At 47.7% G+C, this 27,052-nt stretch overlaps 1 protein-coding gene across 2 annotated transcripts in view; it reads left to right on the forward strand.

Moving 5' to 3' along the window:
• The window catches only part of LOC144109957 (uncharacterized), a 215,122-nt gene that overhangs the window by 129,426 nt on the left and 58,644 nt on the right, over positions 1–27,052 (forward strand). For both annotated transcript variants that reach the window (XM_077642740.1, XM_077642739.1), the window contains exon 3: positions 2,189–2,383. In XM_077642740.1, coding sequence (XP_077498866.1) covers positions 2,189–2,383 — 195 coding nt within the window. The remainder of the gene's footprint in view (positions 1–2,188; positions 2,384–27,052) is intronic.

Raw genomic sequence — 27,052 nt, forward strand, 5'->3', positions numbered from 1 at the left:
TTTATCAAGCTCCTGCGTGCAAAAGGGACAGCTTTGCTGGCCACCATCTGCATACAAAACAGCAATGAGGATGCCAAGTTTGACGTTTTTCATAGAAACTGAGTAGGAAAGGTTGTTAAGTGCAAGGCAGATTCCAGCATAACTACGAACGTCTGCTCAGGCGCTGGATATGTGTATTGCAGCCAGAACGAAGAATGGCGCACAGTTCTGATAAGATGCCCTGCTGGATCCCGACTCACTCTACTTGTGATCAGGTAACTGAAACGTTCCATTAGCTACTTCAACAGTGACAACACGCTAGACAGTGTCACACGCAGTCCTGTTGCTGTCGACTTGCTTATAAAAGCCTTTTATTCCATTAGTCTGGTTTTCCCACGCACTCAGGTGCGACAAAAATAAATGAAGCTTGTCAACAGATGCAGAAATTGCACCTAGAACCCCAGCAGTGAAGCGCGAGAACGCATGGGCTCAGCACTTGCAGAGCCTTTCCTACTGCCCGGCCAGCACGGCGGCAGGGGCGCGGTGCTAAGATGGATGGATGGATGGACGGAAAGAAGGACGGACGGACGGACGGACGGACGGATGGATGGATGGATGGATGGATGGATGGATGGATGGACGGATGGATGGACGGACGGACGGACGGACGGACGGACGGACGGACGGACGGACGGACGGACGGACGGATGGATGGATGGATGGATGGATGGATGGATGGATGGATGGATGGACGGACGGACGGACGGACGGACGGACGGACGGACGGACGGACGGACGGATGGATGGATGGATGGATGGATGGATGGATGGATGGATGGACGGATGGATGGATGGATGGATGGATGGATGGATGGATGGATGGATGGATGGATGGATGGAGCGTCCCCTTTGAAACGGGACAGTGGCAGTTGCCACCATGCTCAGTTTTTTTCCTTTATTTTTGTTTAACTCTGCTGTAAGTTCTTAATAAAATTCGCCATTTTCGTTAAAATACGCCTTCCTACACTTTAAAACTTATGTCATCTCTGTGCTTTTGAGCATCAATCCTCCAGTCGCTTTTTGCTAATTTCCACCGCAGATTTATGTACTATTGTTATCTCTAAACCCTAAGGCCTCAGGAAGAGTGACTGTGCCTGCATCGACATCGGGATGGATACCATCACATTTTAGAATGAGGTGTTCTATTGTTTCTACCGGTTTACCACACACAGCACATGTGTCATCTTCGTTAAATTTCTTTTTGTAGCTGCGCGTTTTAAGACACCCTGACCTAGCTTTAAAGAGGAGGGAACTGCCCTTTGAGTTATCATAAAACGTTTCTTTCCTGATCTGCCTTTCGCAGCATTGATATAGTTCTGCACTATTCTTCTTTTTCATTGACTCTATCCAATTTTTACCTTCGACGTTTTTAACCTGTCGTTTAATGCTCTTTCTTTCTCCTTCCTCGTCTCTGGCAAACTTACGGGCCAGCTTTCTAGTTCGTTTCCGCCACTGTGTGTCAATGCTCTTTCTGTACAGGTATTTAAATACCTTAGCTGCCCACCTGTTATCATCCAATTTCCTCAGGCGTTCTTCGTATAGTATTTTACTCTGAGCTTCCCGTGCTTCGAACGATGCCCAGCCCATATCCCCCTGTACTGCCTCGTTTGTAGTTTTCCCGTGCGTACCTATTGCTAATCTTCCAACAGTTCTCTGATTTGCTTCTAATAGTAAAAGGCGCGGTAGCGCCCCCTTCGGCGAGGAGAGGCTTTTGCTTTAGGCGCGCTGCTGTCGCGCGGCTCCGTTCGCGCCACTGGACCGTTATTCTAGTTCACTATAGCGTAACGTTAAGAGCCCGGAAGTGGGCATTCATTCGCTGTTTAAATTAGCAGAGAAAGTGCGCTCGCGAACACAGCACTGCAGAGGCCTGCTGCCAAGTAGTGCTCCGCTATTTCTAAAAATGGCGCCCAGCGAACCGGCCGTGTCTCCTGCGCGCAGCAGCTGGACACTGGTGCTCCTTTCTTCCTAGGGATGGAGCCACCAGTCGTGGTGTGAGAGGTGCGGAGGAACACGTTTAACAGTGCACAACATTGTGATTGGCTCAGACCGCCTCAGCCATCACAGCACTGAAAACAACGTGCGAGATTGAGTATATGTGCTGTTCTTGGCAACATGGGGTATCAGCTACATCGCTGTGGCTTCACTGCAGGCCGCAGCTTTCTGACTATACGCCACAATGCATCCGTGTTCCACACCGAGGAGTGGAAACCCCGTGGCTGCACCATGTACGTGCCCCTGACACAAGATGTCATGATCAACACACGCTCCATCGACCAGCTCAGCTTTGAGAGTGACCAGTTCTTCCTGGCTGATGGGAAGGGCAACTACATTGGCGCCAAAAGCGGTACGTAATGCACGCCTATTAATGTGCCAGATCCCACAACAGTGCTTGAATCTGAAAAGTGGAACTGACGTGCTTCAGGCAACGTGATAACACGAAGCAGCACGAAAAAACGGGGACAAAAATACACACATACTACAGGACGAATGCTGCGCACTGGCATGTGGTCACTGCGATTAAATTCGCACACGCAGCATTCGTCCTGTCGTATGTGTGTCTTTTTTGTCACCGTTTTTTCGTGCTGCTTCGTGTTCTCAAGATGGATCAATACCAACTGGCCCAAACTTCGGTGCTTCAGGCAACCAAGGCATGATTTTACACAACGTTCACCACAGCAGCAGTGCACGGAAACATCTCATTTGCTGACTAAGTCAGACTTGCAGGACACGGAGCACAAATTGAAGTCGGCCAGCGCCAACGAGTTACCACAATAAAATGGAAAAGAGTCTAGTTTCGTTGAACACAAAACTTTTATGAGATAGATACTGTGAAGAAAAAATGACGGTTGATTTGTGTAGTTCGGCCAAATGCGAATTAGGTGCGCTAGCGGTGTGTGGCCATTGTTTTGCATTGTTTATCGTGCTTATGGTTCGTTAAGCATGCCATTGCTATGCAATTAAATTAGTATACCAATAGTATTCCGTGTGTTTGCATGGCACGGAGGAAGCACAGTAGATACATGGCATATTGTTTGCAGCAGTCGTTCTACGCATGCATGTCCGTCACGGTTACACTTAAAGGTTACAAAGACTCTTGTGATCCTTGAAATTGTTAGAGAGACATGAAACATTCGAAATAACAGCTGATGTCTTAAACATAAAATACATAAAATTTATGCAGTTTTTCTGTCGCGTAGCAGCCATATTTCCGCGTGTAACCGCATGCGAATTACGCATGGCGACTATATATACCAAGTGTTCGAGCTAAAGGTAACTAAGCTTCTAAGAAACACTGAGTGTGCTGGCTCAGTGAAACCAACCGAGATCTGTTGAGTGTCGGCTAGCTTGGTCTGCAGTATTTTGTAGCGATAGGTACATTACGGTAGCATTTCGAGCCTTCACCGTGGCGGCGCCGCCACGCTGTCACGGGGTGCAGAGCAGCTGCCGGCAGTGCCGCGGCTGATCACGTGGCTCGTGACCTGTTGGTCACGTGACCAGCCACGTGGTGCGGAGCAGCCGCTGCTATCGGCGCAACCGAGCTGCCACAGCTGTGCGCCTGCGCCGTGTCAAGTGGGACGAAGATGAAGAAGGGACGCCCAGCGAAACGGAGCGGCGAAAGACTGGCTTTGCAATTCAACCAAGCAAGTTCCACTCGGTCAGTTGTAGCTACCGCGTCACTCCAGGTTTTTTGTGTGTCCAGGACTGTTGAGTGTCGTCTGGCCTAAAGCCCCTCAATAGACTAAATGTAACATCTCCTCCCTCCTCCTCCTATGCCGGCGCTCCTCCTCTCGGCTCCTCCCGGGCGCAGACGGTGGCGGCACCTAGGCAGGGGGATGCTAGCAGACGCTCCCAACGCTCGCCTTTTGGCGCGCAACAGACCGCGCGCCCGAATGAATTTTGTGTTGCGTTTTTTGCCTTGGCTTCGGTCGAAATGACATGATGACATGGAAGATAGAAAAAGAAGTTATTGAAATAACTGCCGGGACCAACGCTGCGCTGCTTTACCGAAACTTTGTGTCCTGCCATCGCTTTGATTGCGGAGCATTCGTTGGAAGTGGCGCGCGCGAGCGAGTTCGCGGCACTATAGTGAATATACTCAACGCGTTGTGTTCCCAACGCTCGCGTTTTGGCGCGCTGCGGTCCGCGCGACCGAATAAATTTGTTGTTGCATTTTCTGCCTCTTATTTGGCGGCATTGCATGGGAGGTACGAAAATTACTTACCCAAATAACTGCCCCGACCCACGTTACACTGCTTCGTCGGAACTTTTCGTACTGCGATCGTTTTGATCGCGGTGTACACGGTGGAAATGGAGTGAGCGGGCGAGCTCGCGGCACTATAGTGAATGTCTCGGAGTCGTGTTTTTCAACCGGCGTGTTTTGCCCAATCTTATTAAAAATTTAACTCCGCAAAAAGGAAGTGGACCATCATGCGACTAGATGTGTGGCCTAGCTCAAAACGGCAAGAACCGCCCTTTTACTATCGAATTCGTGAGCGAAGGAGTCCATCTGTAACGGCCCAAATACGGCAAGCAATGCGCGCAACATAAACACTAACAATATATTGCGAGCAGCATTTACAGCAGGTATCAAACAGCGAGAACCGCCTCTTTAGTATGGGGTTCGTAAGCGAAGGAGTCCAACTGCGACAAAAATTCCTGCAGCACTGCGCAAGATAAAAGCTAGACCTCCAACGCGAGCAACGTAAACATGGGGGCTCAAACAATATGAAGCGTAACTTTCGAGTCGAGCCTGCGAACGAGTCTGACTGCAACCACGTCGACATGCCACCAAATGCGCGCAACATCAAAGCTGCACCTGCAGAGCTGGCACGGTGGGCCTAACACAACAAGAAGCACAGCTTTCGGAGTCTACGAGCGAACGAGTCCACCTACAACTATGCCAAACAAGATTTACTGCGAATAAAGACTGCAGTCGCTCGCGTTTCGCACCAAATCACCCGGGAAAAAAAAAAAAAACATGACTGACAACTGAAGAACGGCCAATCACCTCACAAAGTGGCGGATCCAGCACATTATCCAAGTTTGCCAGGCCGATCCTGTACATCCAAACGTTTCGGCGAGCCGCTTTGCTTTTTCCGGACGAAATTACAAGAAAATGTTTTCCCACTGTCTCCTCGGTTGTTGCATCCATACGCGCAACAGAAGCTCGACATCGCCGCAACGCGTAGACGCCGTCAAAGATAGAAAAACACTTTTCGCCAAAACTGTTGCACAAAAAGAAAACCAAGCGCGACTCCTACACCCGGCAATGGCGTCTGCTGCGGAGCAACAAAAAAAAAAAAACGCGCGCTCACACGTGACCACTGCGCCTCGGCCAATGGGAGGCCCGTTTATCCGGCGGCGCGCGAAGGGAGGAGGGAAGCCGGCAAGTTCAAAGCTTTTCGTTACTTTTCCTGCATTGAGAGGCTTTAGTCTGGCCTGGTCTGCAGTATTTTTGTAGCGATGGCTAGATTACGGTAGCATTTCGAGCCTTCGGCGTGGTGGCGCCGCCACGCTGTCACGTGGTTGGTCACGTAGTGAAGAGCACCTGCCGGCGGCGCGGCGCCGTGGCTGATCACGTGGTCGTCACGTGGTTGGTCACGTGACGAAGTTCCGCTCGGCCAACTGTAGCTAATGCATCACTGCACGGGATAGATTACGCAACTGTGACAAATTCTGTCACAAGTTGTTGACAGTGACGTCAAAATGACGACACGATAAGACGTCACCACGTGACGCAACGAGGAATCAGCCAATTACAGCAGGGCAGCGCCCCGAAAGCATTCGAGGGACCGTCTGCTTAATTTTTTGTAAAAAGAAGTAAGCAACGATGAAAATAACTAATATTTTATTTTGTCAAAACATTGTGTTTAAAGTTCGAAAATATTAAGAAAAACAAAAAGCGTTCGAAGTTGTGCTATTAAATTTACTGGTGGGTAACTTTCGGTGCCGCGGGGGTGTGCTGACGGCAGTAAAAAGGCCGCTTTGCACTAAAGCATCTGGTTCACGCCGTGTTATTGCTTTTTGGCGCGGCGTCTGGAATCGAGCTGCTGTGCGGTTGGCCTAAGTGCGCAGAAAAATTTCAACGAATGCATTGAAGGCTACGTGCCTGCCAAGCAAACTTGCAAGAAGCGCACGGAACGAAATCGACGTAGACAGCTTGTTGAGATCTGTTGTTCGGCTGTTTTGATCGACGACAAAAATGTCAAAGGGTGAGGTGTTGCAGCGTGTAATGTGTGGTTGTTTGTTTACTTTCCGTCAGGAAACAAAAGACGACCACGAAGTGCAGTTTGCTGGGAAAAATAAAGTGCTTTGCCACCATAAGCGTGTCTTATTTATATGTAGCTGTGTGTCACAGAGGTGACGACGGCACCCACCCCTTCTGCGCACTAACTTTACAAATTGCCTACAACACCTGCTGTACGCATTTGCTCGCCGTCGGTTGTGCGATGCAGACGTACGCCTCATTACCAACGGCAGCTTGAAAGCCGCCGGTAGCAAATAACCGCAGTGCACACATCACTTGCCGCCGCATCGACAGCGCGCTCGCACGCAATCCTCCCAGTTCGTCGGCGACTTCGTCGCATAGCCACTCCACAGTCTGCTTCTCCAGTCGAAAAAGGCGTCGAAACAGCTCGTCCGGCAAGTGAAACGCGTCTTCGTGCGCCCTCCTTCGCCGTTGCTCGCGCCAGCGCAGCCGCCTCAGTCATATGGCCGCGTACACCGCCGCCATTTTCTGTCACAAAGGCAACGGTCAAATTGACAGCCTCAAAACTGTGACAAAAAATTGTCAATAAGCGCCTGCATAATTAGGTGTGCAACGTTATCACTTCTGACATATCCGTGACGTCATTAGCAGCCACCCATGACGCAAAAAAGCAATATGGCCGCTGGCCACAACCGACCAATAGGAGCGTGGCTTATTGACAACTTTGTGACAAGTTTTTGACAATTTTCCTAATTGACAGTTGCGTAATCTAGCCCCAGGTTTAACCAAGCTAAACCACCGCGAATTTTTTTTCGTTCGCCAAACTTTATTCATTGATTATTAATTAGCTAACTTCTAATTATAGGCTTCGGGAACAAAGTATCAATACAAAAGTTGTAAATCGCAAAAGGGTATTAGTGTGGGCTGGTCGGTACATTTCGCAGGAAAGGGTAGAGCGCAAAAAGACGCGACTAATACCCCTGTCACACGGGCACTTGTAAGGCCTTAGAAATTAAGGTCCTTTGCCCCAAAGGCGCGTGACTCGCATCTACACGGCAAAGCGTCGAGACCTTTGCGATAAAGGTCCGTAGCAATAAAGGCGGCCGTCAGCGGCCTTAAAGTTGCTTAAAGGAGCAACCCAGACGGCAGCGCCAGCTAGCGAGCTCAAAGAGTAAAAAATTGACGCAATTTTTAGTTTTGAAACCGTAAAAAAATATCTAATTTATCTTATTTAATGGTTAATTTTGCGTTACAGTGCACTTAACCGTAGAGGAGGCTATGACTAAAGACATCCACACTGTTAAGAAAGGACTTGAACGCTTTTCAGCAGCCGCATCGACACACACGTGCTTGCGCATCTCGCTTTGCTGTTTTTTCTTCGTTTGCTTTTTGTTGTGTGCGTGTTTTGAGTTTGCTTGTGTGCACAAAGACACAAGCAACAAAGCACGCTTCTCGAACACGACGAGGAGCCGAACGGAAAAGTGCGCCTACCGTGGTCGGACCGAGAACGATGAAAAAAAAAAGAAACTTTGTTTCAAAATATCAGTTTCTCACCGTCAGAACGCTCGTTTATTATCGTGATAGCTACTTTTTCCAACATAAACGAAAGCACTCTTAGCTGAAGTGCTACCGTCTGCTTTAATTTCATAATGTTACTAGCGCCGCTTCACACACAGCGGTGACTTTTGGCATAATGGGGGCCGCGTTCTAGCTCCTTTGGATTTGCCGTGTAGCAGCGTCGCTGCTCCTTTTCGGTTTTCCTCCTTTAGTGCAATAAGACAACTTTACGGCAAAGGCCGAGAAGAAGTCCCGTGTGACAAGGAGCTCTCAGACACAGGCGCTGTGTCTGTCCGCTCATTTAGTCCCGTCTTTTTGCGCTGTACTTTTTCCTGCGAGTTGTATATCGTTTTGAAAAACAGCTGATTAAGATGTTCGCACCAAGCTTCCGTTTACTTAAAGTGCATTTTTTTTTGCGGGACTTAAGCCATAACTCGCACAAAAAATAATGCTTCCTCGCGACAACGGTGCCACTTCAACGTCTTGAGATGCGTCTCAGAGAATAAAATCCGCTTTTTTGTGGAGTGCTCTCCCCGACGAGGCTTTGCGCGCGCACTGGGGCAGAGATATGAGCCAATGGCTGGTCACGTGATAGCGGACGAAAAAAAAATGGCGGTGGTTTAGGTCTGGTTTTAACCTGGAGTGACACAATAGCTACATCTGGCCGAGTGAAACTTGCTGAGCTGAATTGCGAAGTTAGTCTCGCTGTTCCGTTTCGCTGGGCGTTTCTTCATCTTCGTCCCACTTGACACGGCGCATGCGCACAGCTGTGGCAGCTCGGTTGCGCCGCACCGCCGGCAGCAGCAGCTGTTCCGCACCACGTGGCTGGTCACGTGACCAACCACATGGCGGCGCAGCCACGGCGTGGCGGCGCCGCCGGATAACGCCAACAGCGCAACGAATACTTCGGAGAGCAGCTCGGGATCTGGACCCCACGACCCGATTTCTCATTTGGACTCCAGGGCACCAGGGCCTACCAGGGAATGAGGCCGCCAACTCGGTCGCCCGCGCACTCACTGACCGGCCCCCGACATAGACCCTACCGATCTGGACCAGGACTCCTATCCTCTGTTAACCTTCAAAGATATCTCCGCTTATTACTGGGACTCGCATCGTCAGTACCCGGCTCCTCTCAAGCGGCTAGGGAAAGCGGACGAGAGAATACTGCTTAGACTTTTTACTAACACTCTACTGTGCCCGGCAGTGCTCAAGCATTTCGACACTTCTTTCTCTGGCATCTGCTCTTTATGTGGGGAGGTGGCTGACACGTTCCACATGGTCTGGGCATGTCAACACAATCCTTCTTTTCCGCCCCTAATGGGCGGTTCACATGCAAGCGAATTGGCGAACAGAGCGAACAGCGGCGCGGCGCGGCGCTGCGAAGCGGTTCGCGATAGGGTGCCTGGATGCGCGCCCTCGCCCCCGCTCCGGGGCGAGGCGCGCATCCAGGCACCCTAGTTCGCGAGCTTTCGTTTCACATGCATCGCCGCTCCGCGTTTCCCACCGCTGCGAAAACCAATGTTGCTGGCAAAAGATATGCGCCTTCATCCGGTTTTGGTGGCCTGCAAACACAAAAAAAGCGTAGTATAGAAGCATCGTTTTGTCATTTCTTTTCATAGTTTATTTAAATAAATATAATTATTGCGTTTTAAGCATTAAACAGCGCTTTATACAATTTTTCCTAAACAAAAGTTTGTACGTGCGGCGTACAAACTCGCGTGGCAACGCCGGGCCAGTCTAGCCACCCTTGCCGGGCGGTGATTGGTTGAGATGCGGTGCTGCCGCGTCGCCGCCGCGAAAATTTCCAACTTGCCCGAACCTCGCCGCTCCAGCCGCTGGGGCTTCCTCCGCCGCTTGAGAGAGGGTGTATGCGCCGCGGCGGCGGAGTTCGCGAGCGGTTCGCTTGCATGTGAAACGGGCTTAACCCCTTCCCCTACCCGAGAGGACTGGGAGGCGGCCCTGCTCAGCTGCCTGGACCTACCGGCCCAACAAGCCCTAGTTCCGCGAGCTCGAGTGGCGGCCCAGACCAATGGGGTCCCTGAATAAGGGGCTCCACCTAGTACTGTAAGCGGAGCGGCCCACTAGGGATTGCTCCCCACACAACCTCTCTGCAATATTCAAATAAATGCTTCCACCACCACGCTGAAGGCTTGAAATGCTACCGTAATATAGCTATCGCTACAAAAAAGACGAAGACGCAGGGAAGAAAACGACAACCGATGCCAGCGCCGCCGTTCAGGGTGGAGACAACTTCAACGGCACCGCCATATATTGAATCACACAGGATCAGCTGCGCTAGCGTTCGCTACGGCACCGTTCATGCTCTCGGCGCGCTTCGAGTGCTTTAACTTGAACGGCCTTTTTCATCAGTATCACACTGCGCACCTTTTTACTTAATAGCCATTTTAACATCCGAAGGTCTAAGACGTATTTGTGCGAGTTAATTTTAGGCCCCCGAGTGGTCGAGGTTCAAAATTTAGTGTGCTCTCTGTTGGTTTGAAAAACGAGCTATTATTGTAAAGATCCGTTGCCCAGCAGGTGCTGCCGCTCCGTGTGAGTGGCAGAAATTATTTTTTTCATGGTTTTTTAAGTCCTACGCCTTGATAAAAGCCGCGTGTCGTTAGCCACTCCCGCGTTGCGGTTGGTTTCGCTTTCGTCGTGCGGGCTGTTTCCGATTGTTGTGCTCGCAAAGACTGATGTCTGTCTGCTCTTTAATCTTTCAAAGTGTAACTGCGAGTTCGCTATTTATTGCCCACAGAGGTGCAATTACATCTGGTTACAGGCGGGCGCTGGTATATGCAAACAATGCCGCTGTATACCAACGTTGCCACTCCACCTGCATTTAATTTCTTGAGGCCCAGGAAAACTGATTGCCCCTCGATGGCAGTAGGATAAAGTGTTTCTGCAAGCTTGTCGCTCGTTTCATTTTTCTGACGGGCGCACAACAACCAAGTGTGCTTGCGTGCGCTCAATGCACTCTTCGGCCATGGACATGCACACTGGTTGCTCTGGTGTGATTCCTTCGCTCGTGAAACACTTTGCTGCAGATATTTTTCCATTTTATTTATTACGGTCAAGCCCAGCTGTACTCATTAGTAAACCATCCAAGCAAAGCTGCACAACAAAGGGGTGAATTTGGGGTCATTAAATAACTGCAGTAATTCAATAACGCTTCTGTTGGGGCTAGTTGGTGCATGTTAATACTACAGATGATTGATGTGCGCAAAAGATTATACAAACCACGTACAAGAGTCAAACACGCCTGTCCTTGTGTTTCTCTCGTGTACGTGGTTTGTCTGATCTTCTGTAGTAGATCATCTGCAGGTCGTCTGTATGATCTGTAGTATTAACTGCAGTAATTATGTTATTAAAATTTTATATCCGAAATAAACATCATCGACTTTGAAAAGTCATGTTTTGTGAAAAAAATCGACCAGAAAAGTATTAGTTAAAAAAACAATTTTTACCGATGCCTATGCGTGCAATTCCTATTTTCCCTGCAAAATTGGGTGGTGATGGGTTAAGCTTTTGTAAAGATAACTGCTACCTAAAAGTTGAACTTCATTACTGTTCCGAGTCCCGGGGGAGACGACAACAACGCAGGCCTTTAAGCGCTGACCAGGAGCACATTGGCTCACAAGAGCCCGTCATGATGGCTCGGTGTACTTGACAAGCTCGTGAGTCATGCGGTTGAGCACTCCCAAACAAGTAGAACCACCAGCGAGTCATCCGCAGCCACTGTGCATCGAACAACGCAAGCTCAGCTGCTTGCACCGAGCAACCGCGACCAGTCCGACCGCAGCGAGAAGGAGGCGGCTTCGGGACGGTCAAACGATGGCACTGCCCTGAACGGCTGCGCTACACGACACAAGCGCTCGTGTCGTGAATTGTCTTCTTCCCTGCGTCTTCGTCCTTTTGCGTAATAAATGAAGCTGCTTAAATCGTATCTTGATGGAAAAGGCGCTTCTATCCGTTTTTCAAGGCGGTCTACAACTTCTGTATTGCCACTTTGTTCCTCAATTAAGCTAATAGCTAAAAGTTAATTATTTTTGTTAATTAACTTTGACAATGAAATGCTGCAGACTATGCCGCGCACCTCTGAACAGACATCGAGACAGTTTTCAAGAGCACAGACTTGTGAAGCTAGGGCATCCACTTCCGAAAAATTATGTTACAAGTTCTAACCACCAAGTGGCGCGGAGTAATCGTTTCGTTTTTTAATGTTATTTTTTCGGAAATAAATGTGTTTTTGCACCCAAATTAGCGTCAGCATACCCAGATAAAAAAAAAGAGACCAGGCAGGCTTTCTTCAGGGCGACCCATTTCAGCTGAAAAAGCCACTTCCTGCTGCAAGTGGGAGAGAATCCAGCTGGAGCTAACTATGAAAGTGTATATTTTCCAGCTGGAAGAAAAATGTTCCAGCAGGGCACGATTTCCGCTTCAATAATTCAGCTGGAAACAGATGTCGTTCTAGCTGGCATTAAAGGTTTCCAGTTCAATAATCCAGCTGGAAAAGTGAGCTCTTCTGACCAGCCAAAAAGATCCGTAATGTCAATTTTTTTTCTCATTGAAATTCGATCTATTATTCTTCTTTTTTTTTCTCGGGAAGCAAAAGACGCATTTATTGCTGAGAAATTTAAAATTGCCGTGCCACTTCAATTAAGCTCCTGACATCTACACCTAAAAGGACTTCGTGATCAGGGCTTTGATCTGGATGTAGACGGATCATAGCCTCTAAGATCGGGGCGAAAATATGTGGAAGTGCCGATATTTAACTGCGAGATTTGCGAGCGATGGCGTCACCTGTACTTCGTTTTTCGCCCTTGTCTAGCTAATAATAGCTCCGCTTTCAATGATAGTGTGAGCTCAGTCGTTAAAATGTGGGTCTAACCCTACAGACAGAATAGAACTAGCAGACCTATTGAAGTTAATAAATAAACGCAAGGTAGCCGACATAAGCAAGCTTAATATGGAGATAATCGAGCATGCTCTAAAGAACGGAGGTAGCCTCAAAGCGGCGAAGAGGAAACTAGGCCTAGGTAGAAACCAGATCCCTGCGCTAAGAGACAAGGAGGGTAATGTCATTTGCAATATGGATAAGGTAGTCAAAGTAGCCGAAGAGTTCTGCACAAATCTATACAGTAGCCAGTGTAATCAGAATGTTAATGAGAGAGACAGCAGCGCAAAGCAGTGATTCCGCCAATAACGAAAGAGGAAGTGAAGAAAACTTTAGGATTACTTGAGGAGAAGAAGAAGAAGAAGCAATGAAAAGAAGAAGCAGAAGCATGAGCGCCCAGCTGGTCCTGAAGACGCATTTATTGCTTTTTTAATCACCTTTTTTAATCCAAATTCGAGTCTTCGTCACAAAATTATCCAATTACTCCACTCCTTACAGATGTGTGCGTTTGTATCAGCAATGCATACTGGCCAATCCCCCGCCGTGGTTATGTCCCATTCAGCCTGAGGACATTATCATCTTCATTAGGTCCTGAAGCCATAGGCGTGATCGGCTAAGTATTGGGTGGCTGGTCCTGTTTTTTTTTTCCCCCTGCGCCTTTGCGCCTTTTGTCTTGTGTGGATAACGCACGCGGTGCTTGTAAATCTGAGGTAATGTCTACGCCAGTGGAGCTCCCCCTGGTCGGCCTCCCTATCACCTTATGAGATGCCTCTGGAAGCTTTTCAACACTCTGGCAGCCGCAGAATTCCTGTGGCGCTAGTGCTACAGAATGGTGGTGCTATCTAAATTAACAATCGAGGGCCTGTTCGAGCTGCTCTCCAGGCGGCCACTTCCCTTTATGAGGCAATCACGGAGGTAAGGCAGTTTGGACGTGGCGGGATTCTGTGCCGTTCACCAGACCTGTCGTGCGTGATATGGTTAAGAGACCGGAAACGGCCAGAGTGGGTGAGGGAACAAACGCCGATTAATGACGTCCTAGTCGAAATCAAGAGGAGAAATAGGCTTGGGCAGGGCATATAATGCGAAGGCAAGATAACCGCTGGACTTTGAGGATAACGGAGTGGATTCCTAGAGAAGGCAAGCGTAGCAGGGGGCGGCAGAAGGTTAGGTGGGCGGATGAGATTATGTTTGCAGGCGTTGGGTGGGCGCAGGTGGCAAGAGACAGGGTTAATTGGAGAGACATGGGAGAGGCCTTTGCCCTGCAGTGGGTGTAGTCAGGCTGATGATGATGATTTCGTAGTAAAGACCAATACAAATTCGTGCTTATAGTTTTCCTTTAGAAGGGCTTAGATATGAATTAACACCCTGAGGAAAAAAATGGCCTCTCAGTTCTTCGCTCATCGACCTTCTCGGTGTGCACAGTTATAAGAAAACAAGGTGTTAAAAAAAACACCTGAAATTATCCGTGCATTGCGCCTGCTGTGGCTTTGTTTCTCTTTGCTCAAGGACTGGGGTAAATTCCAGTTTTTCGGAGAGAAAATTCAGATGTTAGAGTATGCTGAAGGGCCAGTTGGCCAGATGTAATTATGCTCAATGAAAAACGTAGCGCTTTGACAGGGCATAGAAAGGCGAAGTAAGGACGGGTGCCGCACTTACAACTGAATGAAAACGAACAATTAAAAACGTCTCATCACTAAGCAAGAACACAGATGCGCAAACCTTGAAAGGGTACAGAAAAAACAACAATGATAACCTAAGAATCAGCGAGTGAAGGAAAAAGAATATCGAAAGCTGTGAACACTGCTGTGCAAACTTAAGCGCGTTTTAAAAACTTTCGTTCTTTGTCCAAGAAGGTGTGCTAATGCAATTTTCACTGCTGCATTTCTGGATTTTATGGCCTTCCAAGATTTCCAGAGGAAACTAACATCTGTTGCGGAAAAGCTGCTGAAAGAAGTGAGAACTGTGGCAACAAAACCGTGAAGAACCCCAACGACGGACTCATCTTGTGGCTATGCCGTATGTGCACAACTTGTCGCACCGCCTAAAAAAAGGTGGCGAGAAAGTGTGGCGTCGATCTTGTACTGACTGCTTCGAAGAAACTTGTGCGCTTGTGCCCGCTCGTGAACGGCGAGGCAAGGAAGCCAATGTGCACTACGAGCCATCAAAAGAAGTTCGTGCCGTGCAAAATCGGCGTTGTCTATAAAATCCCGCTCACTTGTGGCAAGGCTTATAATGGACAATCAGGACGATGCAAAAATGAACGGCTGAGAGAGCACCGCTTGGCAACGGAATCCAAATCGGCGGGGTGGAATCTCGCTGCGCACTGCAAACGCTGTCTTATCGAACGGTACCCTGGCGACCCTGACCCTTTACCTTGCACACCAATATTTCAAGAAACAAGCATTCTAGGTACAATAAAAACGCAATCGGAACGCAAAATTTTCGAAGCTATGTGCATTAATAAAGAAGGTTCGAAATGCGTAAGCACCCCGTCTGTCAATCTATCAAAAAGAGAAATGTTGTTCCTGAAGCGTGGCGTTGCTACTGCTCGTGTGTGAGTATCAGCATTTTGAGATGTCTAATATTGAATGTTTTTCGAATAAACGGCAGTTGGAGACTAGCGCCTGCCCTGTGTATTTGTGTTATTTGTCCCGTGTGTTCACTAAGCGCTAGCAAAAATTATTTCAAACGCTTTCCAACTAGCCCAAGTTTCGGCCTTAATGATCAAGTTCCACTCGGCCAGCTGTAGCTATCGCGTCACTCCAGGTTTAACCAGAGCTAAACCACCGCCATTCTTTTTTTTTGGTTTTGCGACTCAACTGGCAAGCAATTTACAGAACTCAAGCGGACATTTGCACTGGACTAATAGGCGTGCTTTGTCATCGTCATCATCGTCAGTCTAAATACGTCCACTGCTGAACGTAGACTCCCCCATTTGCCTCAACATACACCTTATCTACTGTACCAGCCACGGCCACCCGATCCCCTCAAGCTTCCTATTCTCATCTTACTTCTCATCTGCCCATCTTACTCTGCAGCCCCCTGTTACGCTTCTCTTCCTTTGGAATCCACTGCTGCCCTCTTCCCTAAGAGATGCTAAAGGACCATCGGTTATCTTGGCTATTTTGATTGCTTAATTTGGTACCTCGCCGAAGAAATTTCTGCCATTCGCCAAGCATTCGAGCTCATGTATAATCTTCACAGTAATCTCCTGCATGATGAGGAACGCATGAATTTCCTATCTCATTCTCTCAAACGACACCGTTCATCTGCATCCACCGGAGCAGCTCCTCCGTACTTTTTCCTCCCACCTGAGAAGCGGACTAACGAAGCTTCATCATCAGCCTGACTGCGTCCTCTACAGGGCAAAGGCCTCTCCATGTATCACCAATTAACCTTGTCCTGTGCCAGCTGCGGCCAGCCCATCTATGCAAACATCTTAATCTCATCCGCCCATTTAACTTCCTGTCACCCCCTGTCACCCCCATTCCATTACCAGCGGTTATCTTGCCTTCGCACTACATGCCCCGCCCAGCGCATTTCTTCACCTTGATTTCGACAAGGATGCTATTAACACGCGTTTGTTCCCTCACCCACTCCGTCCACTTCCGGTCTCTTAACGTTAAACCTACATCATTTTCATTTCCATAGCTCGCTGCGTTGTCGTTAACTGAAGCAGAACTCTTATCGTTAGCGTCCACGCTTCTGCCCTGTAGTAAGTACCGGTAAGATACAGCTGTTGTACACTTTTCTCTTGAGAGATATTGGTAAAGTGCAGTTCACGATATGAGAGAACCTGCCAAATTCGCTCCACCCCATTCTTATTCATCTAGTTATTTCGGTCTCGTGATCCGGATCTGCGGTCACTACTTGCTCTAAGCAGACGTCCTTATCCCTTTCAGCACTTCACTACCAATTGTAAAGGCTTTTCCCTTAGGAATGGCTCGAAACAATAACATAGACATTGTGCAGTGGAACGGCATAAACCTCAATAACAATCGAAATATTATTTATCCCATGGCTCCTGACTTTGCCGTCGCAACCACACGTCATTCTCATCCAAGAAGCGCGGGCTCTCAAAGGTATCCCCGGCTGCCAAGGCCTACGAGCTGTTCACGACAGCCAGTGCACACCATTAGTTAGCACTTACATTTGTCGGGATCTTCGATTTGAGGCCATCGATGTCCCCTCCCGTCTTGAACGTCACCCCATTTCGTGCACTCTGTATCTTGATTTATAATCTCGGCCTTTGTCCATCCTATATTTTATCATCCCCCTAGAGAGTACGCACTTTTCAAGCCGCCCACTCACTTTGGCTCAAAGTTATATCGTGACTTCAGCTTCCTAACAGGTGGTGATTTTAATGCCCCGTACGTTAGTTAGGACCACCCGCGTACCTGCCAACCTGGCCGCATACTCAATGACACACTAAACGTATATAGTTCAAATAACTGCTTAAGATATCCCCAGTTCTATTACTAGGGCAACAATGGACTATACCAGACCGCGATAAGCCGGGGACCGCGAGATTTCACATGACACGCCAGAGATGAAAACCTGCTGAGTGACCATAACTTTTTTTATATTGCTGTCGCTGGCTGCATCCGCAAATTTTCCGCGCAAACTGAAAGACCTTGGGCGCTGTTCGCGATATCTTTCACAGGGAAGGGGATCTTTACAGCTGGACTCTGACAGCACAGAACAGAACCCGGTACCTACTCACAGAACTCCTTGGGCCTTGTTACGGCTTGGATTCCACCCCACCGCTGCCCACAGTTGTTACGGTTCGCCGTGCTAGCGTGTTTCGCCAGGCATCGGGTGCAGGAACACTGCCGCTGTGCCGATTGAGTAAGGAACGTTGGCAAGAGAAAACTATATCCACGCTATTTACAACATGGGTTACGAACAAAAACAAACAAATTAGGAGCTGAGAAGATGTCTCAGGGAATCGATGCTCGATGAACGTGTCCAGCGCTTTAATCTCCTCTCCCGTCGTCTTCCCGCCTTTTCCGTCCAACCACAAGGACTTGCTATTGGGCGTTGCCTCTGGGTAGCTTTTCCAACTTGCCTAAGTCGGGTATTCATTGATGGCGCTCCTCTCTCCAACTTCTTCCTCGGCCGAGCCACAGGGACAAATCCTGATCAGTCACCTCGTCGCCGACAAGTGAGCGCGCCGATAACCAAACGCATCTGTCGTTTAGTTAATCGAAAGCACATGGCTACAGTGAACTAGAAGAGGGCAGTGGAACGAACGGAAGGAGGAGCGCCTTGCTACCGCATCACCGGAAGTGTAGCCCGAAGCGGTGGCGCTCTCGTCGACCACTCTTGAAGGCGACTGGTCTCGGCATGCACGGCCAGTGCTTTTCAGTGCTGTGTTTCGGGTGTGCCTTTTCGTTCTGTACGGTTGTGTTTTGCGTACTCTTTTGATGTGAATGCGCACACTCAATGCATTGATGAGTGAAAAGCAACGCCTCAACCACTGCTACGCCCCAGGGTGTAGCACAGGATACGCCCGAACAAAAAGTGCAGAGAACCTGTCGCTGTTCAAGGCGCCTGCAGATCCTGAGCGGAGGTTCACGTGGGAGAGACACCTACACAGAGCCGACAAGTGGCTAACCGAAGACTGCGCGGTGTGTGAACTGCATTTTGAGCAACACCTCGTTATCAGACTGTGCGCCGCATAAATGCGAAGAGGTTCGCATTCCACGAGGGACTCCTACACTTGCACCGGACGCAGTCCCCACAATTCTGCCGAACCTGCCAGCTTACTTAAGCAAAAAGCCCACTCCCAAGAGAAACAGAAGGAAAAGGAAGGGCAGTGACGAAGTCGCGCCTCAGAAAAAGGCACGAAGGCAGGTTGCAGAGGAGACAGAGGTTGACGAACCTGCGGCTGGTTGTTGCGGCCGCGACTGTCGCCGCGCTCGTGGATATGAAGGTGCCAGGGAAGCGTTAGACGCTACATAAGCTTTATAACGCATACGGAATATGTTTCACTTCATGTACCCTCGACTCGACTTCAGGTGAGGTGACAGTGGAAAAGGCCGTGTTCATGACTGCAGACAGCGCTGGCGCTTTGCAGTCGAAGACGTTCGTGGTGGGTAAGCAGGTGGCTGGCGCGCCAGTGGCAACAATTCAAGATGCCGTTAGCATCCTGCAGGAAGCACATGAAATGCATACCTGCAAGGGCGCAGCGTTGCAGAATGAAAGCTGCCTGCTGACCAGCGTTACGGTACACTTGAAAGCCAAATTGCGCACAAGTCGTGAACAGCCTATAGCACTAACTGCCAAGGGAAGGCAGTGAAAGAGGGAACGCTTGCGCCGTTTGCAAATATTTGCGAAAAGCCTTAGTTACGCGCCAGTCACGTCTCAAACGGCGTGAAGGAACGAAGAATAGTAACAGTAACCGCGGTAGCGTTACGTGGAAGCTGCAATCAAGTGCACAAAAAACCAGTGACTTCTATCAAAGCTACACAAGCTCGCGCTGTACCCCCAAAAAATGAAAAGTGAGTGTGCTAGAACAACTGAGGAACAACTCGCTCAAAAAATAAGCTCTTTGTCTCCAAAGCAGCAGCTCGCTGTCAGGCAGTGTTTTGAGGCAGCCAGAAGAAAGAGTCCACGGGGCATGAAATATGACAAAGACTGGATGCTGGAATGCATTCTTCTCAAAATGAGAAGCCCGAAGCTCTATCAATATATGCGGAAGCAGAAAGTCTTGGCTCTGCCATGTGAAACAACCCTACACAAGTACACTGCCCAGTACAGGAGCGGCTACGGGTTTAATGAAAAGATGCTGGATGTTTTGAAATAGAAAGTTGCTCAACTGGACGTGTTCCACCGACACGGTGGAATAATCATAGATTAGGTGAAGCTGGCTGAACATCTGTCAGTGACAACAGGTGCAAAGATTGAAGGCTTTGTTGACTTGGGACCATATGAAAAAGAAAAAAACATTATCATGCAATCATGGCCTCGTTGTAATGTTCGTGCCGCTTGTTGGTAGCTGGTCTCAAGTTATGGGCGTTTTTGGGAGCAATTAGAACGTGAAAGGTGTCCTGTTGGCCAAAATTGTACTCGAGTTCACAGTTCTGAAAGAAAGCTGGTCTCTTTGTGGACTACATAACGTGCAATGCAGCATCCTGGAACAGGAAAATGTGGCGCATGTTCAACATTCGAGCAACATCGAAAGAAGTGGTCTGTAAGAAGCCACATTCTGTCGATAGCGGCCGTTTTTTGCATTTTTTTTACTGATTTCCGGAACCTGGTCAAAAATGTCCGAAACCGGCTCCTCGTCACAAATTTTGACACACCTGAGGGTTCGGTTTCCATGCAGTTTGCTCGAGAGGCTTTCAAACTCGACAGCAGTGCTGTCACAATGAAGGCAATGCCAGGAATAACAAGAGTGCATATCAGCCCCAACAATTTTGAAAAAAATGCGGGCAAGTTATGCTTTCCAACTGTTTGGCCATGGTCCTTTGCGAGTATTTTTTGTGTACTGGACTCAGCTGGAGAGGAGCTGCGGTAATACTGAAGCCACGGAAAAGTTCTACATGAGAATGAAGTCCCTCATTGGTGTAAAGGCTGCAAGGTACCCTGCGGAAGCACTGAGACATACCTCTGCAGGTGTTGAGAAAATAAAGGAGATGCTTAGTTTCTTGGACATCTAGGAGCAGCATGCTCATAAGAAGCATTTCTTCACTGAGCCAACAGCGGAGGGCTTAAGAGTTACCCTGACAAGTAATCAATAGCTCAGTCCTTCGCTATTTGCACGAACAAGTTGGCTAGAGCTACTGTTGACGGCCCGGCTTAGTCGGGATAAAGTAAACTTCTTCGGGATTGTTAGACTGTCATCTGGCTGCAACTCTCACCCGACGCCGCAACAGTTCGTGCTCACAGTTCACTGTCTGTCTTTTTATAACTTGGCTCACAGTGTTGCAAGTGTGAATGCGGACAGCGATGTCATCAGTTCTCTTCTTGATACTGGGGACAATGAGGAAACCGCAAAGCAACAGCTGATTGATACAGTGAAGCTTTGCACAGAAGAGCAAGCGGGACCTTCGGGTTCATGTGACAGTGCTGAAGCAGTGGAACATGATTACCACGTGCAGCGAAGTGACTCTAGGCTAATCTATTATAGCTCTGGCTACGTGGCAAAGAAATGTGTGCTTCCAAGCAAGTGTTCTGTTTGTATCGACAGCCTATTACTTCCAGCAGAGCAAGGGCGGCGCTTGCATGCTGCAGCATTTGTGCAGCACAATGGTCAAGGAGGCTTGCTCTACCCCTCGCTTGAACTTTTTCGATTTATAACCAGGCTAGAGGACATTTTCACAAATTGTTTTAGTGCACGAAAAAATACACTGTGAAAGTGTGATGGACATCTTGCACATGATACATTGTGCTGCCCCCTTAAAGGTGGGATGCAGAGTGCAGGCACAATGTTTGACTCCTCGCGTAGTCAGTTTTTATGTAACCACATGGCTGCATTTTTTTTTTGTCAAGGGCTTGAACAAGTCCAATATGCTGTCAAAGCGAAAGGCAGCGGAACACCTCAGGCTGAGCAGGCTTAATTAGCGACATTTGTGCAGCCCTTACAACCATGTATTGCAAACTCTTGCTCTCCTTGTGTTACTCTGAATAAGGTGAAAAGCAAGCGGAATAAAATTTGTCAAGCAATGGGCGCAGTTTCACACTTTCTTTTGTTGTGCGCTAGGAGTGTTGGCTTCTCCATTTGTCCTTGTCTCTTGCGCCTATACTATATATGTTCCATGATAATGCAAACAACCAACTAGCCCAGCTGTCTACCCCTAGTTTGATATAACCTTGCCCACGATACTCTCCTAAACATCCTACCAGTTTAAAAGGCGAAGTGGGAGGCGGGATAGCCAGCAGGGGCGGCTTGGGACCGCCGGTAGACGGCTTCCGGTACTGGCATGTCTGGCACGCCGCACGTGTTGCCAGGTGTCACTAGCCATACTAGGCCACTAAAAGCGCTACGAGACGCGTGCCTAAGTCTAGTCGCGAGCAAGGTGGATTGCAGCGGGAGCATCGTGCAAACGACACGAGACATGGGGCCGCAACTTTTCCGGAATCGCCGGCAACCACACGGAAGGTCGGCCACGGAGCCGCTTCACGTGGCACAAGAGGCCGTCCGTGAGCCGATAGATGCGGCACAGCTTGCGGTTGCATGTCCCAGCACCGGCACTGAGGGAGCGGACTATGGTAGCCAGGTCGGCTTGCGCAGTCTGCAGGTCGGTCAAAGGTCACAGACAAAGCGTGGCGAGAAAGAAAATCGGCATCTTCATGGGCGAAGCTGCCCCGATGCGCGATGGCGAAACTGTACTCTTGAAGTTGAACAGACCAGCCCGCGATCTACGCATTGAAATGCGTGGATGACTGCTACCAAGCCAGAGTGCTGTTGTCTGTTACTGTGGAGAAGCGGCGGCGTCATATTTGAAAACAAAGGTGGCGCTGCGGTCGGCAGCGACGCGGAGTGTAGGCAAAACGCAGCACGCCTACACTGCGCCGAGCGACCCTTCCTTCGAAACGAACTGGTGTATGCAAATATTTCAAAGCGTGCGCGTCGCTTGTGGTTAAAAATAATATTGCTTATACTCGGAGAGCATTTCTGCACTTTTTCAACCTGTTCGGCAAAAGGAATTAGTAGGCGGAGCGCTGCATCGGGTGCTTGTGCGCTCCTAGTTGGCGACAAATAAAAGTTCAGCGCTACGGCGGGCGAAAGCGCGAGGTATGTGGAGAGACTAATCTTGTACAGTTCTCAACTTGTGAGTCGATAAAGCATATCCGATTGCTAGTGCAAGATAGGATGACGTGATGCACGACGCGAATCAGCTTTCTCACACGACGGTCCTTGTAATGTGCTCCCTAGCTGTTCTCACCAAGGCGCTTCACTCCGGAGAGCTTGGAAATTAGTCAACACTATATAGCTGCTTTGAATAAGGCAAATACGATCCGAGAGCTTCGCGAGAGCATGCTTATAGATGTTTTCCTCGAGCTCCAAACGAAATTTACGCTCACTTTGCTTAGCTATAAAATTTTCCTTCTTATTTTAGAATTCATGTGTGCGCATTCTGCTTGATCGGAGTGGCTTTTGACGTGGAACTGGCCCTGTTCGCCAGGTTCTGATCGACATACAATTTGATAATTCAATTAATTTGGGAGATAACATTTCGCGACTTTGTCGAGATCCTGGCGTTGTTGGACTGGTATTGAAACGACACACTTGCTGAAATTCGTGAAAATGAACACAGAGAAAAAACCGTTGTGCGGGCTACTACCCGAGTCCGGCGCTTCTTCAAACGCGGCTCGGTGTGAACACTGAAGGCGACTGGCGACAGCTTTTTGTCTTTTTTTTTTGCTCGAAGTGATGATCGGGACGTTGTCCGGGTGATAAGCATCTTAAAATGGCTCCCTGCGTTCAACTTACGATGAGAGTACGACAGTATCAGAACGAGTTGCAGGCGTTACTTAATTGATTTTTTCCACTGTTCACTACGCGACCGAGCAGCAAGGATGCGAAGTCAGAGACACGAGCCAACTTATTAGATTTGAATGCAGAAACGCATGTAATAACACCGCACCACAATTTGTCGGCACGCGGTGAATTGTGCCCGAAAACAAGCTAGCGTGGCGCACCCAATGCGGAAGGTCCCGCTTTTTGCCTACACAACGAAAGTCACTGCTGGCGCCAGCGCCGCCGCATCTCTTTGACGTCACAGCCTGACGCTTGTCATGTTTGTAAACAAAGGTGGCGCTGCGGTCGGCAACGATGTTCAAGCAAGGTTAGAAATAAAACATCGCGGCGTAGGGAGTCTAGCTTTGGGAGCGCTTCACAATACATCAAATCAATACATCAAATCAGCCCCGCCGCGGTGGCTCAGTGGTTAGGGCGCTCGACTACTGATCCGGAGTTCCCGGGTTCGAACCCGACCACGGCGGCTGCGTTTTTATGGAGGAAAAACGCTAAGGCGCCCGTGTGCTGTGCGATGTCAGTGCACGTTAAAGATCCCCAGGTGGTCGAAATTATTCCGGAGCCCTCCACTATGGCACCTCTCTCTTTCTTTCTTCATTCACTCCCTCCTTTATCCCTTCCCTTACGGCGCGGTTCAGGTGTCCAAAGATATATGAGACAGATACTGCGCCATTTCCTTTCCCCCAAAACCAATTATTATTATTATTATACATCAAATCAGGGGGTACAGGGTGATATGGGATCGGCGTCGTTCGAGAGCAGAGAAGCTAGCAGTAAGATAGCGTTTGAAGAGCGATTGAGAAAAATGGGGAAAGCAGTGGGCTAGGAAAGCTTTCAGATACCTGTACATAAGGAAAATCGACAAGAAATGGGCAAAGCGAACTAGAAAATTGACAAGCAAATATCTGGACAGCAGTAGGGGGCAAATCAGCAATTATCGGTTAAGAAAAAGGTTAAAGAAGCAGAGGAAGCTCTTTGGAAAACAGGGATGCTGACGAAATCGGCACTGGGAACATACAGGATTTTTAATGCAGGAATTTGCCAAAGAAAATATGATAATTGTACGGGAAGCTCTTTGTTGTTTGAGGCCAGGATGGGAGTTTTGCGGACCAAGACATATAAGGTTAGGCCAGGACGGGAGTTTTGCGGACCAAGACATATAAGGTTAGGTAACACGAGATAGACACGTTGTGCGTTGCGTGCGGACGAGGAGGAAACGGCTGAACACTTGATACTTTTCTGTAAAGGGCTTCACCCTACAGTGGAAAGCAGCGGGGCAGATTTATTCAAAGCTTTGGCGTTTAAGGACAGTAAAGGAAAAGTAGATTTTAAGTCTGTAGAAGTAACCAAGCGAAGTTTATCTGATTGGTGGCTAAAATCTCGACAAGAATAAAATTTCACAAGTCATGGCTGGGTGGCTTGAACCACCGCCCGATTTAAAGAGTTCAACCTTCTTCCGTCCGTCCGCCCGCCCGCCCCTCCGTCCGTCCCCATACATACATACATACATACATACATACATACATACATACATACATACATACATACATACATACATACATACATACATACATACATACATACATACATACATACATACATACATACATACATACATACATACATACATACATACATACATACATACATACATACATACATACATACATACATACATACATACATACATACATACATACATACATACATACATACATACATACATACATACATACATACATACATACATACATACATACATACATACATACATACATACATACATACATACATACATACATACATACATACATACATACATACATACATACATACATACATACATACATACATACATACATACATACATACATACATACATACATACATACATACATACATACATACATACATAATCTTTATTTTTGCCATCGTACATTTGGATGGGAGGACGGCGGGAAAACTGCTCGCAGGCAGCTTGGCCAGCCCACAGCCCCTGTTTTTTTTCTCTTTTTTTGTTTTTTTGCCTTTTTGGCAGAAGAAGCACAACAATACATCAAATCTGTACACAATTTGGCACAGTAAATTAACATTCGCTACAGTAATCGCGTCTTGAAAAAAAAAAATTCCAGTCACAGTACAAACAACAGAATAACATGAAATCACAGAAAATGAAAGTATCCGAAATCATGAACTATACATAAGGCGGAGATTTCTGTAAGGACATGAAAATAAATCAAACCCATCTAATTTGTAGGTGTTCAAAAGAGAGGGTAACGTGTAAGATAGGCGCTGTTTCCCGGTGTTCAGACGAGGAGTAGGAACTAACCACCGTTCTGCATATCTAGTGGGGTATCGTGGCAAATATTGGTTTGCAAGTTTGCAAGACCCTGTAAGCTATTCAGATTGTGTCTTAATTCTGTTTTGATCTTCACGCTGAGTCGGTATTTATATAAGTTGTATATACTAATTACCTTGGCATTGTGAAAAAGGTTTGCAGTGTGGGATCGGTGTGATGTATTATAAACATGACGTATGTATTTTTTCTGTAAAAGATGTATGCGCTGTAAAATAGACGGTGCTGCGGTTCCCCATACGAGTTGAAAATAGTTAAGGTGCGAGTAAAAAGTGAGTTATATAAAAGCAATTTGATTCTCGTTGATAGCTGATATTTTAAACTGCCTACCAAGCCGGTGATTTGAGCTTTGTTATGAGATAGTTTATGTGATCATTCCAAGACATATGGGAGGAGAAAATTACTCCAAGACACTTGAAACTCTCCACAATTTCTACGTTACGGAAGTTTAGTACTATGGCATGATGTGGCGGGATGATTTTGTTTATTGGCCGAAAAAAGATTGCTTTGGTTTTCTGTTCATTTATACGCATGGAATTATTTGTTGCCCATTTTCCCAACGCTATCATTGTGTCGTTACATGCGGATGTTATTTCTGAGATATTTTTTCCGGAGAAAAAGATGCTTGCATCATCCGTGTACATAATAAATGTTACTTCAGGGTTTATGTTTATAATATCATTAAGGTATAGATTAAACAGCAGTGGTCCTAGTATACTACCTTGTGGTACACCAGCGTGGATAAATTTAATTGCAGAACGGGCATTATTTAGCTGAACCACTTGCTTTCTCTGAGATAAATACGACCTTATTAGTTGTAAGGCAGTTCCGCGGATGCCATATCGCTCTAGTTTTAGCAACAGAATATTGTAATCCACCAAATCGAAGGCCTTTGAAAAATCGACAAATACACCAAGTGCCAGAAAGTTTTGTTCAAACTGTTCAAGAATAAATTCTTTTTGTGCAAGAAGTGCCAGTTCGGTTGATTTGTTTTTAGTAAAGCCATACTGATGTGAAGTAAGAAGATTGTAATATGGACACCGGTCTATAGTTGCTCAGATCATTTCGGTCACCTTTTTTATATATTACAGTTACTTTCCCTATCTGCATTTTGGCCGGAAAGACTGCTGTTAAACATGTATTAAATATGTTGGCAAGACCTGGAGCAATGATGTCGGCTACGTGTTTCACAGGCCGCACCTGAAGGTCATCGATATCTCGGGATGTACTATTTTTTAGGTTCTGGATTACAGATATTATTTCCTGGTCAGTTGCAGGTTGCATAAATATAGAGTCACTGTTCGGAGTACTCATGTACTCTAAAGCGTCGGACGAGCCGCTGCTCGTGGCAGTCCTACAAAAGAAAGTATTAAATGCATCGGCTAAATCGTTTCCAGATAACTCTTGACCATTGACTTGTAGTTCCGAGGGTGCGGCATGAATCTTGCGACGGTGTAGAAGCGTGTTTAGCCGAGACCAAAGTAAATCATGTCTGTCACGATCAACGTT

Source organism: Amblyomma americanum, chromosome 11, assembly GCF_052857255.1.
Source record: "Amblyomma americanum isolate KBUSLIRL-KWMA chromosome 11, ASM5285725v1, whole genome shotgun sequence".
Taxonomy (NCBI): domain Eukaryota; kingdom Metazoa; phylum Arthropoda; class Arachnida; order Ixodida; family Ixodidae; genus Amblyomma; species Amblyomma americanum.